Raw genomic sequence first — 17,826 nt, 5'->3', positions numbered from 1 at the left:
TCTCTTTACATCAACTGAGATGTATTCTTTCCTTCAAGAAGCTTATCATTATCAAGAGTATTGTATTGATTTTATCCTCATTATTGTTTTTATCCTCAGCTGTTATTTACTTAGAGAAGCAAGGAGCAGAGCTGGTAGCTATTAACATCCCTGAGTGTGAGGAGATGAGGATGGCCCACGCTCTCCTTATATCAACTGAGATGTATTCTTTCCTTCAAGAAGCTTTCAGAGATAATTTCCATGACTTTGTAAGTTAAATTCAAGATTCAAAGATCAAACATTCAGATTTAGCAATTGAATTGAAACAAAATTGTAATGAATTGAATTAAATTAATCCTGCACAAACTAACATCAAGGCATGAAAATTCAGGATTCAGGAGGTGTTTTATAAAGAACTTCGTAAGCTTGTATTATACATCTCCCAAGAATGTTCGGTAATCTGATTGGTCCAAATTGGATCACATGATATTCAGCGACTTGCACTATTGCATCCAAAATGCACTCTCCTGCACTCTGACGTCAGAGTGGAGGATAGTGCGAGTTCTGGAACTATCTAGAATTCAGATCAAATATAGCATTCGGGGCAACTCAGTAACATGGGTGAGGGGGAGTTTTATAAAAACAAACAATACACGCATTCTTGTGCATAGAGGACCTAAATAATGAACTCTGTGCTCGAATCGCCAAATAAATATACCGCACTTGGTCCTGCGGACCTCGTTGCGGTATATCCATTGGCTCTTCTCGCACATCGTTCATTATTTGGCCCTGCATGCACGCGCTTACATGCATTATTTGTATACTGTAAAACTATGTGTATAAGTGAAATCTGTTCTTAGGTGCTCGATGAGGCTTTGAATCATTCTGATTTCTATCAGCTGTATGTATTGTTGTCAAGAAGCATCTGGATGCAAAGCTTATTAGTGGTGAAGTTCAGTAAGGGTTATAGGAAATTAAATCTCCAATCTCCCTATCATCATCCACTTCTTTCTTCCTCCCTTCCTTCCATCCCTCCTCCTTTCTTTCCTTTGTTTATTCTTTCCTTCATACATGTACCTTCCTTCATTCCTTCCATCCATTTCTTCCTTTCTACCTTCTTTCCTTCCTCCTTTCCTTTCTTTGTTCATTCGTTCCTCCATCCCTAGTACGTCCATCCTTCCATCTTTTCTTCCTCTCCCCCTTCCTTCTCTCCTTCCTTTGTTCCATCATTCTTGTACCTTCATTCCTTTCTCCCTTCATCCCTCCCTTCATTCCTTAACCCTTTCATTAATTCCTTGATTTATTCCTTCATTTATTCATTCCTTCCTTCATTAAATGAGTCATTACTAATTATAATCACACTGTTATCCTTATAACTTTTACTTGGATTAGGTTGGTGATACTGCTCTGGTCCTTACTATGGCTTCTTCTGTCAATGCAGTGGAGTACATCAATGCCAACAAGCAGAGGACAAGAACCATGCATTACCTCAAACAGCTCTTCAGACAGGTTGATGTCATCGTCTGCCCAGGTAGTTAGTTTATGCATGGATGAGTATGAATTATCTTGAATTTACTTAGAGCTAAAATTTTAGCTGTAAAGATTATTTCAAAATACAGCTAAAAGCTGTAAGGATTCTTGAACCAATCAATGCCATATTTTTATACGCCCATCCTGCCCGTCCTAAGCGGGACGTATTATGGTATCGCGCTCGGTGTCCGTCTGTCTGTCCATCTGTCTGTCCGTCCATTAACTTTTTCTTGTAAACGTGATAACTTCAGTTTGACTTAACCTAGGCTCATATAATTTTGTGTGTATGATACTCGCATGGATCCCAGGAAGCCTATTGATTTTGAGGTCAAAGGGTCAAAGGTAAAGGTCACAGTGACATATTTTCATCTTACCCTTCTTCAGTCCTTGTAAACACGATAACTTAAGTTTAACTTAATCTAGGCTCATATTATTTGGTGTGTATGATATTAGCATGGATCCCAGAAAGCCTATTGATTTCGAGATCAAAAGGTTAAAGCTCAAGGTCACAGTGACATGTTTTCTTCATCTTACCCTTCTGCAGTCCTTGCAAACATGATAACTTCAGTTTAACTTAACCTAGGCTCATATAATTTGGTATGTATGATACTAGCATTCATCCCAGGAAGTTTAATGATTTTGAGGGCAAAAGGTCAAAGGTCAAGGTCACACTGACATGTTTTGATCGTACTTTTCTGAAGTCTTGTAAATGTGATAACTTTAGTTTAACTCAACCTAGGCTCATATAATTTGATGTGTATAATACTAGCATGGATAGCAGGAAGCCTATTGATTTTGAGGTCAAAAGGACACAGGTCAAGGTCACACTGACATGTTTTCATCTTACCCTTCTGAAGTCGTTTTAAATGCGATAACTTCAGTTTACCTTAACCTAGGCTCATATAATTTGGTGTGTATGATATTAGCATGAATCCCAGGAAGCCTTTTAATTTTGAGGTCAAAAGGTCAAGGGTCAAGGTCACACTGACATGTCTTCATCTTACCCTTCTGAAGTCCTTGTAAACGCAATAACCTAGTTTAACTTAACCTAGGCTCATATAATTTGATGTGTATGATACTAGCATGGATCCCAGGAAGCCTATTGATTTAGAGGTCAAAAGGTCAAAGGTCAAGTCCACAGTGACATGTTTTCATCTTACCCTTCTGTAGTCCTTGTTAACGCGATAACTTTACTTTAACTTAACATAGGCTCATATAATTCGGTTGGTATGATACTTGCATAGATCTGAGCAATTCTATTGATTTTAGTCAAAAGGTCAAAGGTGAAGTCGCCATCTTCCACTTTTCTTGCTTGACCAATAACTCCATTTTCCACGTTACAGGCGGGCGTATTATGTGCTCGCCTTAGCAACACTCTTGTTAGATTTTAAAAGGGTTGTGTTGAGGGAGGATGATGCACAATTGGCGGAGGGGATGAGGGTGATCTCTGTGATTGCGAAGTGGGTTCAGCCACCCGTGTAGTCGGGGATTAAACAACCTGGATGACTGACTTTCTCAAAATTGATTTGAGATTTTTTTAAGTTTTAAAACACTGCTCATTTTCAAACAAATGAATGAAGGTAGATGTGATATTACTACAAATTCCTTTGCATGACAGCTTAAAATGAACATTTGTGTTTGATTCATGTAAATGGATACATATCAGAGTAAGAGTATGTCTCTGAATTGGGTACAGGTTGACCAAAATGTACCAAATTTTGAAATTAGGATAACCATATTGTCTTTTAAATAACCAAAATATTACTTCCTTGTGTTGTTTGGGCTGACCTGAACTGATGCTGAAGATTTGAAGCTAGAAGAATGGCTTCCAAAGAAATAGATGATCTAACAATTGTATGCTGAATAAATAATAAGATGTTTAATTAATATAGACTGCCCATTCAAGACAAACGAAAGTTGTCGTAAAGATGGAAAAAGATATTGCTTGTTCTCAAATTCTTTTCATGATACTTAAGAAAATATCATGAACTATAGTAGAATGCCTGCTTAGACCTCCATTTTTGTTTGTCAAGTTTCTTTAGCAATCGCTTCTATGATCGTGAATGTTGATCTTTTTTATTTATTGCCCAGAATCTTTTTACACCACTCCTTCTGGATCCCCCCCTGCAATCAGGGGGGGGGGGGGTGTTTCACAAAGATTTAACTATGACTTAGAGTCGCACTTAAATTCCTAGTTGCGTGCGATATAAAAAAACATGACCGCATTGGCCAGACAATGCCAAGAGGACGCTCACTACTAATTATTGATCGATAAGATTGCGCGTTGCATATCATGTACGCGTCAGCATTTAAGTGCGATTCTAATTCATACTTAAATCTTTGTGAAATAGCCCCAGGTTCCCTAGAGTATGATGCTTGACCTTTGACCTCTGATTTACTTATATAGGTTGTGGGGTCACTGCACCAAGGATTCAACCAGGTGACCTTGAATATGGTGTCAATGACACTGCTATGACCATTGATGTCATGAGGTAAATATCTCGTCATCATTATAGGAAATACTTGTAACACAGCGCTTCTCAAACGATGAGAAGCTCCAGAGGGAGACCCAAAAATAGGAGAAAAACTATAGTATATTTCACAGACCTGTCCGAACATGGTATGTCCGATCAGTCAACGTGGGTCAACCAAAACTAAAGCACGCTTAGGTATCATGCATGTCGAAAAGCATGCACATGCACACTATGATGGTTTTGATCTAACTTTAATGTGAACCTAGTGTGGATGCATATTGTGTATGTAGTTAATTGTCGCCCATTTACCGGACTTTTGCAAATGCAGATTAGTTCTCAAACTGTTTGTTTCAAATGTGCCTTAAGAGCTTTGTGTTCAAATTTCATGAAACATTTTTTCACCAAAATGGACATTTTATAAAAATTTTGGGAGGTGGGCCCCGAAAAAAATCTGAGAGTCAAAGTGGTCCTAGAGTAAAGAAAGGTTGTGAAGCGCTGATGTAACAGAATGTTTTGTTGATATATTTATAACTGCCAGCTTTTAGAATTAAATGTTAGATCTCATCTGTCCTTCCGTATCAATCTACATGTACAATGTATGTATCTTGTGAAATGCATCATCCTGTTGATGATACTACTGAAATATTGCCGTATTGGCTTAGAGGAACGGCATATAAATTTACATTGGGACAGTGCATATCGTCGCGCACATTGTCACTGGGCTGTTGAAATCTTGTGCATCAAATTTTAAACATTTTAAAAAGTTTCATAAAAAGGCTGTACTTAAGAAATACGGCAATGTTAGCAGCTTCATATTGTCGGAAAATGGTCTCTTTAATTCTAGTAGAGATCTCTTTCTAGGTAGCAGAAGTCTGCAACTTGTGATGCCATAACTCTATAATGTCTTCAAATAATTTTTTTTCCTCGCGGGGGGGGGGGGGGGGGGGGGGGGGGTACGAGGTTTTAATAGCTCGGCGATATTCAGTTTAGATAATCGATGACAGCATGGCTGGTTTCCATTATTTAATGTCAAATTAGCACACTTAAAAATGTGTTCCTATCACGTTCTAATATTACTATCTTGATATGACATCTACTTTCCTTTCTACCTAGGTTTTCCCCACTGGCTAACATATCAGGCATCCCTGGGCTGGTCGTCCCGGTGGGCTACGACGCTAAGAACCTCCCCATTAGTCTCCAGATCATGGGTCCCTGGTGGGAGGAAGGCCGCCTCCTGAGGGTAGGGGCGGTGGCAGAGAGGATGCTTGCAAGGAAGCACCAACCACAGGTCTACTTCGATGTCCTCAAAGAAGCTATGAGTTCACCATGATCCTTCAAAGTTCAAATTATACATTTTGGGGCCCGTTTCATAAAGGACTTGCAACTGTTGTAAATTTGCCATTATGGCAACTACCATGGCAACCTTGATTCTGATTGGCTGATGAGCCATGTCGCCATGGTAGTTGCCATAATTGCAAAGTTACAACAGCTGTAAGTCCTTTATGAAACGGGCCCCAGATTAGCTGATAGTAAACTTGTTATAGCAAGTCTTTATTAAACAGGACCCTTATTCAATTGTCAGCTCTGAGGAGCTCTGATTGGCTGGGAACCACTGGACTCTGTCTGTTACTATGACAACTGTCAGAGAATGATTGATCATTTAGTGCTGACAACTTTTGTGAAATGGTGACAAGGTCTGCCATTGTACTAAGACAATGGATCATGTTACTGCCATGAAAAGTTACGCAATGAGCTCGTGTGATGCTATCTATAATTCACATTATTTGTTTTCAAATTATTTCACTGGCAATTTCAATTTCTGCCAATTATTTGTTTTCTGACAATTATTATTGATGTGCAATGTGCTGTATTTGGAACTCAGGGCAAAATCATGATATATATACCCATGAGATTTTAAAGAAACTAGATATAGGTGTACTATTTAATCTGTTGTATACTGAATCTGGATGATTCTTGTATATAAAGCCTATGGGAATTAAAGAAGTCAATAGGAATATGAGCTCTAAACCTTCTCAAATCTAGGAATCTGTTGACAGTGTCATTGACAGGGTTCCCAGCCCATCAGGGAAAATTATTTTACATTTTTCAAGTTGGGGAAAAATCAGGGAATTTGATAAAAAATACCTCAAATCAGGGGAAAATGCCTCAAATGAGGAAAAATCAGGGAATTTTGTTCAGCCCAAAAGTCGAAAGCACGGTAGTCAGTCAGACTCTGTTATATTTTGTTGCATATCAAAACAGTATCCATTAAATGACTGGTTATGGTGGTAATAATTAGTTTGTAGATTACGTGTTTCCTCCGTTTCAAAATACCCCACTAGCTTATAACACACGAACCCCATTGCCTTGCGTGTTATGTCAATGGGAGCTCAAGTGGGGTATTTACCACCCCACTTTCAGTTTTGAGGAGAGTTTTCATTTCTCTCGTTCAAACTGGGAGGGGTGGACTGACAGCTGGTAAGAGCTCTTAACACACCGCAACAGCAACAATTCCTGCAAAGGATTGCTGATATCGGGATGGGGGAGGGGTCGGTGAGAATGGTTAGGAACTCGAAATTGGGGTTATTATAGTTGAAACGAGAATTTTCAAATGAATTCACTGCAACAGCTTAGAAAACATGCGAACCTGGGAATGGGTTGAAATAAAATTATCAGGGAAGTTTTAAACTTAATCAGGGAAAAATCAGGGAATTTTGTTTTCTTGAAAAGCTTGGAACCCTAATTAACTGATCGACAATAATTTATCTGTATGGAAAATGAAACCGTCCAAATCACGCGTTTATAATTTTGCATTGTTATGTGAATGATTTGTGTACCTTTTATGTTGAAGACATGGCTACATTTCCTTCCATTCCCATAGGTTGAACCTGGAGAGCATTTCATGAAACAAGGAGAAATAGGTTTTTGTTATAAGCTACTGAAATCCTTGCATCTGATTGGCTCAGAACAAATTTGTCAGTGAAAAATCACTTATGAAATGCTTCATGAAATAGAAATACTCCATAGGTTTTGCTGTGCTGTGAATCATTTGTACCAGAATTGTGTCCACACAATATTGTCCCTGTCCTTATAAAGTGACATGTGATTGTGAAACTAAAACAAATTAAGTGTAGAGTAAATTGCTCTTATGATTCAAACCATACTCTGTGACATTGATTTATGAAGGGTGAATAGATTCTAGGTATTAGAATAAAGCATATTCTGATGTGTATATCTCAGTTTATATAGTTTACATAATGTTTCTGGCAAATTTAGAATTAGCACGACTGTCTCTATGTGGGAATGCAATCGAGTGAAGGATCCCAGAATGGCATGTGTACAACACATCTGCCTTGGTATCTGCACAGTATACCAGTATTTCTATAGTAGCTGCACGATATGTATAAGTCATCATTATTATGTGAAATATGAAATATTCAAATTTTTTCCCTGTTGTCGTGTGAAACAACGATTAATTCTTCTCTGAACATGTGCAATTAGCATTGTTTAATACTATATGGTTCAATCAAGTTGGTCTTTATCGTCAAATGTGTAAAAAATGAAATATTGTATAATTCAAACAATAAAAAACAAAAGAATTAGCGAGTGAGGGACATCATCGACTTTCTCATTTGCATATCACTGAGTTGTGCATATCACTGTTTTGTGAAAAATAAGCAAAACTTTAAAATGTCATAACTTTCTTATTTTACATCTAATTTTGATGAAATTTTCAGCATAATGCTGGTTTGATTTTTTTTCTATTTATTCAAATCAAAATTTTTCTTGGGTGGACTTGACCTTTAAATTACTACAGAACATATTAGGCTTTTGGGATTTTTCACAAAGTAATGGTTTGATGGGGGTGAATGTAAAACGTTGGGGACTGATAGCTGTGAAAACTGGAAATCCCTCTTACTACATATTGATATTACTTTAGTGACACAATGAGGCATCACCTTTGACCCAAATTCTTTGAAAAGTTAAAGATGTTCATGAATAATCCCCCCCCCTCCTTTAAAATTTGTGATGTTGCTTGCGTCAGTCACTTGTGATAAGATTGTCTTTGTTTCTTACCTTTGTAAAAGGTATTAGTTTACTACTGTGTACTAATTTTGTTAGCTGATTTTTTTATAAATTGTTTGTTGATGTTGAGATTTGCTATTCATTTTAGGACACTGCCAAATTATCATTTTATTTTGCCATCCTCTTTCACTTTAAATCAGGGATTTATGCAAAATATTGGCTATGTTGTGTTCATGATCTCTTTATCCTATTTTAATATGTTTATATTCTGTTGACTTTTAGGACGGTATATGTATGTTAGCATTGAGGTTTGAGACGATGTCATAAATTTGCAATTATTGATGATTGATTGAATTCACTGCTGCATTTATCTCTAGGAAATGATACCAGTGGCCCGTATTCTGAACTCAGGTTTAAATTAAACCCTGGTTTAAAGTTGTGGTTTAACTATGAAGAGCCAATTGGAGCACAAATCCCTAACAGTACACAACTCATATGACACCCAAACTGTCTGAGAATGATAACGTAAGTATTTTAAAGTATTTTTCTTCATTATGAAAGCAAAAAGGAAACAAAATAGTAAACATAAGAAATATACAATAAAAACAGAAGTTTTGATTTTTGGCTCCCCATAACTTTAGCACAGAGTTAGACCGTGGTCTAAGTTAAACCTGACTTCTGAATACGGGCCATTGAGTCTAATTTATTCACATCTTGTCTATGTTTCAGTTTCTGTTGAGCCGTGTTTGGAGAGTGATTTTGCCCCACTTATCTCCTTTTTATAAATGTGCAAGAGTGAGCAACCTTTGATGAAATCAATTACAGATGATCAGTAATTAGAGATTGATTTCATTGAATCTATTCTCTTTTATTTGCCAAGACAAACCAACTATCTATAGAAAGTTACTACTGCCTTTAAATGTACATTTCTTTTTGGTGGTAAGTGAAAGGGCGGATATTTAGGCATTGTGTGTGAGTAATAGATTGCATTATTTTGGAGCATAATAACATTGCTGGATTAACCAAAGTTTTATCAGTATTATATTTGGTAAATTAGAAGATGGAATAAAGCCCTCACTCCACTAGAGGTGACTTGAGTCTGAAGAGCCTTAGAAATGCAGGACCCATTTGTGAGGATCATTCCCATATTCAAATCTAGCTAAAAACACAGAGGTACATCCCAAGTTTGTGGAAAAGCATTATTTGAGCTTTAATATACTTTTATCTGCATCCAGTCTGTTTCTTTATATCAGGGGAATTCCACCATATATTTGTGTGTGTGTGTGAATAGTTTTAAGGTGCAGTGGGGCATAACAAGGTGGTTTTGATGATCTAAATTTCCACTTTTTTTCTCCTCGTTCACATAAGGATGTTCCTCGGTTAAAGTGAAGTTCATATCTGTTTTACCTATCTCCTTGCAAAGTTACCTTAAGTCGCATATTTGGTGTCAACAGTCGTCTGAGAAAATAGTCATGAAAGCACATTATGCATCATTATCTTTCTTTTCCTCTTCACCTGTACTACTTTATGTTGCACTTTGTCAAGTTAAAATTTGGTTCACAGACGGCTAATTTAACCACACAGATTTAGTGGTGTTAGGTCAATTGGTTGTATGAGATTCATGTAATAGTCATGAAATCATATTATGCATCATTATCTTTGTTTTCCACATCATCAACTTCTTATTTTGCACTTAGTCAAGTTAAAATTGGGTTCACAAACAGTCCATCTAACCATATAGATTTGGTGGTGTCATGTCTATTGCTTATTAGACAAATGGGCGATTCCAAACGTGTCGTACGGTACATTTTGACAACAATTTCTAGTTTTCTAGCCAAATGCTTGAGCAATAAAATATTCTCTTTTGTCACTGATAAAGCTATAGTGGGTGGTCATGTGAAAAACTGATAACCAACACAAAAAAAAATTATAGGCGAGTTATAGGTGAAAATGTTGTGTGTCTTACGGGACGCAGAAATGACCCGTACGACACGCAACGTTTTAGGCTCTAATTCACCTATGGACTACATATTTTGTTGGTTGTCGGTTTCTTCCATGTCTTCCCAGTAGTACTTTAATATTACCACAAAGCAAATTGAAGTTCTTTGTTCGTTTGGACAGCAGGTTGAAAAATGTTGTGAAAATGGCTAAATTTTCTAGCATGGAATCGCCCAAATATACCCTTACTGGAAATTAGACGAAGTGGAATTGGGCCAAATGGCAATTAGATGAAATGAAAAATAGACGGAGCACTTGTAGACCAAGTTCAAATTTACATTGCAAACTAAAGACTACACTTCTGATTGGTCGATGGTCAGTCTTTGGAAGGAAGTGTGTATGCAACAGTTATTTTGATTGGCCAATGCAGGTGTAGAGATAGATCGCTACTTTTATGTCTCAGGACCCTTTGATATCAAACAGTATTTTTTGCTCCCCAAACTTCTTGGCCCGTATTCTGTAGTCGGGTTTAAATTAGACCGTGGTCTAAGTCTGTGCTAAGATTATGGGAGCCAAAAATTCTAACATTCTGTTTTTATTTATATTGTATATTTCTTATGTTTACTATTTTGTTTCCTTTTGCTTTCATAATGAAGAAAAATAATTTAAAGGACAAGTCCACCCCAACATTAAGTTGATTTAAATAAAAAGAGAAAAATGCAACAAGCATAACACTGAAAATTTCAACAAAATCGGATGTAAAACAAGAAAGTTATGACATTTTAAAGTTTCGCTTTATTTCACAAAACAGTTATGTGCACATCCTGGCTGGTATGCAAATGAGGAGACTATGACGTCATCCACTCACTATTTCGTTTGTATTTTGTTATATGAAATATGAAATTCTCATTTTCTCATTGTCAAGTGATACAATGATTAATTCATCCCTGAATATGTGGAATTAGCATTGTTTAATACTACATGGTTCAGTCAAGTTGGTCTTTTCAAATCTATAAAAAATGAAATATTGTATAATTCAAACAATAAAAAACAAAAGAAATAGTGAGTGATGGACATCATCAACTGAGTCACCTAGTTGTGCATATCACTGTTTTGTGAAATATAAGCGAGACTTTAAAATGTCATAACTTTCTTATTTTACATCCGATTTTGATGAAATTTTCAGCACTATGCTAGTTTAATTTTTCTCTATTTATTCAAGTCAGCATTTTCCTGGGGTGGACTTGACCTTTCAATACTTTAGTTATCATTCCCAGACAGTTTGGGTGTCATACGAGTTAGTAAATTGGATGTGTACTGTAAGGGATTTGTGCTCCAATTGGCTCTCCATAGTTAAACCACAACTTTAAACCAGGGTTTAATTTAAACCCGAGTTCAGAATACTGGCCCTTGTGTTGATTTTTTTTTTTACTGGGATAAGGCCAATGTATCCTATTATCTTTCTTAACTTTAATTTCTCCTTAATTGATTAAGAGATGGACTTATGATTGACATAGATATAAATAGAATTTGATTATCAGGAAACTGAGAATATTTCAAGATTCAAGATTGATTAAAACATATGATCGCAGCTTGTTAAGATGAATTGACAAATGTTTTACAAAAGAGCATAAAAATATACATAAAATCAACAAAAAAGTAATGTTACAAAAGAGTCAAGAAATTACAAAAACAATTACGGTATAATCATGATAATAATGAAGTGATCTTAGTTTTGGAAAGCTTTGAAAAAAGTACATATGTTGGAAAAAAATTCACTAAATATAAAATTATTGTGATGTAATAATGGGTTTAAAGAAGAATTGAAAGGAAATTTGTTGTAACGGCTTTAAGTATATATTTCATTTAAAACAAAATCTTGTACCGTTATGATCACAATTTTCTTTGAATATTCCTGGTTCTTACAATGATATGATTGATTGCTCAAATAATTACACATATTTGCCCCACTTGTATTCAAGCTCATATGGGTTGATAAAATATACATGTATTGGTTTTGTTTTGTTTTTTGCCAATATGATTGATGATGTTTTGTTAATTTTTGTATGTTTGAAATTGTGCTAATTATCTTATTTCATGTTTTTGTAAAGCAAGTGCTTTGAATCATTTTGTATTAAGCACTCTAAAAATTATAACTACTATTATTTTTGTCCCGCCTGCATAGCAGAGCGAGACTACAGGCGCCGCTTTTCCGATGGTGGCGGCGGCGTCGTCAACATTGAAATCTTAACCAAGGTTAAGTTTTTGAAATGTCATCATAACTTAGAAAGTATATGGACCTAGTTCATGAAACTTGGACATAAGAGTAATCAAGTATTACTGAACATCCTGCCTGAGTTTCAGGTCACATGACCAAGGTCAAAGGTCATTTAGGGTCAATGAACTTAGACCATGTTGGGGGAATCAATATCAAAATCTTAACCAAGGTTAAGTTTTTGAAATGTTGTCATAACTTCGAAATTATATGGACCTAGTTCATAAAACTTAGACATAAGGGTAATAGTGTATTACTGAAGATCCTGCCTGAGTTTCGGGTCACATGATAAAGGTCAAAGGTCACGTTGGGTCAACGAACTTTGGCTATATTGGGGTTATTTGAGGAATTGTCATCATAAGTTTGAAAGTTTATAGTATTTGTTCATGAAACTTAGACATAAGAGCAACCATGTATCCCTGAATACCATGTGCCGGTTTCAGGTCACATGACCGAGGTCAAAGGTAACTTAGGGTCAACGAACTTTGGCCATGTTGGGGTTATTTGAGGAATTGTCATAACTTTGAAATTTCATGGATCTAGTTCATGAAACTTGGACAGAAGAGCAACAAGTACTCTTGAACATCCTGTGTGAGTTTCAGGTCACATGACTAAGGTCAAAGGTCATTTAGGGTTAACAAACTTTGGAAATGTTGGGGGTATTTGTGGAACTGTCATCATAACTTTAGAAGTTTATGGATCTAGTTCATGAAACTTGGACATAAGAGCAGCAATGTATCCCTGAATACCCTGTGCACATTTCAGAAAAATGGCCAAGATCAAATGTCATTTAAAGGTCAATGAACTCTGGCTGTGTTGGGAGTATGTTTTGAATAGGCATCATAACTTAGAAAGTTTATGGATTTAGCTCATGAAACATCGACATAAGGGTAATCAAGTATGAATGATTGTTTTGCGCATGTCTTAGGTCACATGGTCAATGGACAATATATTTTATTTTCATATTAGTGTTTTCTTCTGTGAATAATTATTCATTAGCTGTTTTCAAAGGCAGCACTGCTGCTATATCCAATTGCGTAATGCAGGCGAGACTGCCAGAGGCATTCCACTTTTTAATGAAACTTGACTATTCATGTAGCTAGAACACTTAGTTACCTGACATGATTTATTTTCACTTTTAACTGAGATCATGGTGAAAATTCATTTCAATATTCCTTTGATGGTACTGTCTCCTATAAGTGTATTGCAATTCAATCATTTTAAAAAAAATGAACATTAAAAATCCTGAATGATCATCTTATACATGTACATATATTTGATTGCAATATGCAAATTTATACCCATTGATGAATAAGATGAGCATTTTATATTCTTCATCTTGTAAGATGTATAAATTACATTTATGTAATTAAAAAAAGAAGTATTATTGAGCTTTCATGTTCCTTGGTTTAATGATTTATATCTTGTTGTTACCCTATTTTCTCACATTCTCCATTTTTTTCATGAAAGTCTGGGTAAATATAAGGTTGAATAAATTGTAAAAATGAAATAAACATACATCGTATAACATACTAAGTTATATGACTCCTAGATAGATCCTTGTCAGTTGATTGGTTGTTTAATGTCGATCATTCAGCCCATTTTACAATGACGTCATCATCCGTGCAGTTTTGGATCCGTACGATTTTGTCCATTGCATGCTTGCAGAGACCACCGACGTTACGTAAAAACACAATGCGCATGTTGTATATATACAACAATCAACATTTCCATTCAAATTTATAAATGTCAAATGATAAGTATCTATTTGAGGTGTCATATAAAACAAATAATGTTCCTTTTATATGTGCAATGGACGGAATACTTCATTCCGTGAAAGGTGAAATGAATGATCTTTGAATGGATCATTTCATCTGTCACCTCATAAAGCATTCTGTCCATTATATGGCTGTACGCAGACGGGTGAGGGGGGGGGGGGGGCTTGGGGGCAGTTGCGCCCCCCCCCAGAAATTTTGAAAGTTTACATTTTATTACTAAAATTTTTCACAAAATCCACCAAAAGTATGCATACAATCCTTCACTTTAACTATATGAAATGCATAAGCGCCCAAATGACAATCTTGGTCGCTTTGCTCCCTCGCTTTCAAGTTTTATCGAAAAAGCTTACGCGTCCTGCCCCCGCCCCCCCCCCCCGGCAAATTATTTTTTTATTCATACGGCCATGGTCCATTACACTCTTAAACATTCATTGTATGTAAATCATGCTACATCCGATTCATCTTGAAATCATGTGGGTCTATTTAGGCTTATACCCATCTCATCTGATATCCACTCGGTCTAACACCAATCAAAGGGATGGTCCAGGCTGGAGATATTTATATCTCAATAAATAAAGTAAAATTCACAGAGCAAAATGCTGAAAATTTGATTAAAACAAAAATATTGAATTTTAAAGATTTGCATTATTCCGGTGAAACATTTCTAAGCATGTCTTCGTGTATATTCATTAAGTGGGCTGATGATGTCATATCCGACTTGTTCTCTTGTATTTTATTATATGAAATTAGGTTCATTCAAAAAATTTCTACCAAGAGCTAAAACAATTGGATTGGCAACTGATTATTGCATTAATTATTTATTGCCGCAACTTATTTCATCATATACAGTGCGTATCAAAAAAAAGTTTACACTTTGAAAAAGCTCTGGGAATTAAAAAATATACAACATGTGGGTAATTTTTTTACATATAATCTTGGGTTAGGGTCTCATCTATCACATGAAAGTAAAAGTTTTGACAGAATGTTACACTTAAGTGAGCACTGTCCATTTTTGTTAAGCTCGCAGAAATGCTCGTTTTCACGCTGTGTCAAGGGGAAAGGGCGAAATCAAACTTACCTTGCGAAACATTTCTCGTACATTTCCCTTGCACTTTCAGTCAATTGAAATAAAACGGATACATTCAACCATTTTGTAACAATTTTCCACCAAAATTCAACTTATTTCAACACGTAAGCACAACCTTTACCATTTTGTGCCAGCTGGATCTTAGGACATAACTGAATCTGAAGAAAAGTTAATATCAGACATCTCCAGCATTTTTTCACTAAGTATTTATAATTTAAAGTGGGTTTATATTTCATTTTTCATTTAATACTTGTTTCTCCACACTTTTCCCAAGCTTGAAAATGATAAACACAATGAAAATCAAGCCTAAGTTATTTCATGTAATTCATAGCTCAGTGTAAAGCAAATATCGTCATAATGGCCTCGGTGTGTGGGGGAGTGGGGTGGGGCGCAATGCACTCTTCGAAGGGTTTGGGAAAGGAAACAAGTTAAAAAAGGTTAAAGAGATCTTCAAATCAATTTTGCAAGCCAAATTCCACGTGTTCTTCATGATTAAGGTCTACTTTTATTTGCACAACTATTTCAAAGTTCTGCGCAAATCATTTTTCACAAAACTTTCAAAAGTAAGTGGGGCTCACTCAAGCGGAAATATTTTTCGACAGTTATATTGTCATCTGATTAAATGGATCTGTACCAATGTTAAAATTTGGAAAATCTTCAGGATATTACAAATGTATAATTTTACAGGATTCTTTCTAAGTGTAAACTTTTTTTTGATACGCACTGTATAATGGAGACACGTCATTTACACATTAATGAAAAAATGAATCAATTATGATTTCATGTAATAACATAAGAAAAAGGAAAGTGGTGATATGACATCATCAGCCCACCTAATGAATATTCATGATGATGTGCATATAACTATATTCACAAAATATTCATCAACTTTAAAATGCAATAACTTAGTTATTTGTTGTCCGATTTTGATATAATTTTCATCATTTTGCTCAGTGAATTTTGCTCTATTTATTTAAATGTAAATATTTTCAGCCCGGACCATCCCTTTAATTATACTAAGTGGGTATAAAACATGGACCCTGTCTTACAAAGAGTTACGATTGATCTAATCAGTCGTAACTCTATGGAAATCCATCAGTGTCATAATTTTTTCTACAGGAAATTTGCACAATGTCCTTTGTAAACAAAGAGAAGCACAGTGAATTTTTAAGTAAACAATGCATGAATATACATCATAGCTAGAAAACATTTTTAACAAACATGCATAATAGATGTAGACATTGCTGGCCGTCCATAGTTGTGATCGATCGGATCAATCGCAACTCTTTGTAAGACGGGCCCATGGTGTAGTGTAGACCAAATGGCAATTAGATCAAATTGTGGACCAAATGGGTTTAGCCCAAAGTAAACCTAATGCTTGTCGACCAAGTGAATATATTTAACCGAATGCAACACACATTGCTGAGCAAAAAACACACTGATCTCAAGAAAGAAACAAGGAATTGATTTTGAAACCAGGGGCCCGTCTTACAAAGAGTTGCGATTGATCGAATCAATCGCAACTATGGAAAGCCAGCAAAGTCAACATACAAAATGCACGTTTGTTCAAAAATAATTCTAGATATAAATGTATATTCCTAAATTCATTGATTTCTTGACAATTTGGTGTGATCTCCTTTCTTTACAAAGGACATTTTACAAATTTCCTGTAGAAATAATTATGACACTGATGGATTTCCATAGAGTTACGATTTAAGGATCAATCCATAGAGATGTATAAGCGTTACTAGTATACATCTCTATTGATCAATCGTAACTCTTTGTATAATCACCATCTAATTAGAAGTTAAGAGGAAACTCATGGCCATCTAATGCCATTATGTTTTCACAGTCTGAAGTGGATAAGATAAAGACAGGTATTGAAATAGAAACCATATCACTTGAGGCTATTTTTGTAGCCAGAAGTGGTCTAATTTCTATGTGATGTATTTTTTTTAGAAGATACATCGCATAACAATTAAATCATTTGTGGGACTTCACTGGTATTTCAGTGTACATTATTATCCAGAATTGATTGTCAAAGTCATGGAATTCTTGGTGCTGACCAGTCTGGTTTTATTTTCACTAGTATTTGGTGTGGTGAAATCGGAGCTTCAAACAGACTTCGGAGATTCGACCAGGTAACGTCGTACAACTCATTTTATGGATTTTTTCTAACATGATACATTGTGTGACAATTTAATATATCATGCAGAAAAAAAATGATGGCTGTTGTCTGCTACTTGTACACCTAAATTTTTAAGTGTTGAGCAGACTGACAAGTAGACGGTAACATATTTTTTTCGGGGGGGGGGGGGCAAGGGTGGATAAAAAAGAAGAAGAGTGATATATGGTACTTAAGATCACATACAGCTTGAATATGATGCTTGTGACAGCATATACAACTATCATTTATAAATTACTCAAAGTTTCTTCATTTTCAAGTTTTCCGGGGGGGGGGGATGGGAGTGATTGCCCCCATGTCCCATCCCATTGGTGCTGCCACTGACTGCAATGACTGTCTTGCTACGGAATTGAGTCAGTGAATGGAGATCCACATTTATTCTGATGTCACTTTGTCATTTCTTTTGTTGTGTATATAGGCCTATTTTTTATTTTTTTTAAATTCAATTGTTTTTACAACCTAAGCTCTTCCATATGCTCATATATCTCTATATGCATGAGAGAACTATATCACATATTAGTATAAGAAAGAATAGAGTTTTCTTGCAATGCCCA

General features: G+C 35.7%; 1 protein-coding gene across 1 annotated transcript in view; it reads left to right on the top strand.

Moving 5' to 3' along the window:
• Positions 1 to 8,354, top strand: part of LOC129258927 (uncharacterized) — a 40,054-nt gene extending 31,700 nt beyond the window's left edge. Inside the window, exons 12-15 of the mRNA XM_064099017.1 lie at positions 100 to 248; positions 1,372 to 1,510; positions 3,917 to 4,001; positions 5,097 to 8,354. Of these exons, the coding sequence (XP_063955087.1) occupies positions 100 to 248; positions 1,372 to 1,510; positions 3,917 to 4,001; positions 5,097 to 5,313 (590 nt within the window). The 3' untranslated portion in view covers positions 5,314 to 8,354. The remainder of the gene's footprint in view (positions 1 to 99; positions 249 to 1,371; positions 1,511 to 3,916; positions 4,002 to 5,096) is intronic.
• The last annotated feature ends 9,472 nt before the right edge of the window (positions 8,355 to 17,826 follow it).

The sequence above is a fragment of the Lytechinus pictus genome, chromosome 4 (genome assembly GCF_037042905.1).
Source record: "Lytechinus pictus isolate F3 Inbred chromosome 4, Lp3.0, whole genome shotgun sequence".
Lineage (NCBI taxonomy): Eukaryota > Metazoa > Echinodermata > Echinoidea > Temnopleuroida > Toxopneustidae > Lytechinus > Lytechinus pictus.
This window is presented reverse-complemented; position numbering and strand designations above follow the sequence as displayed.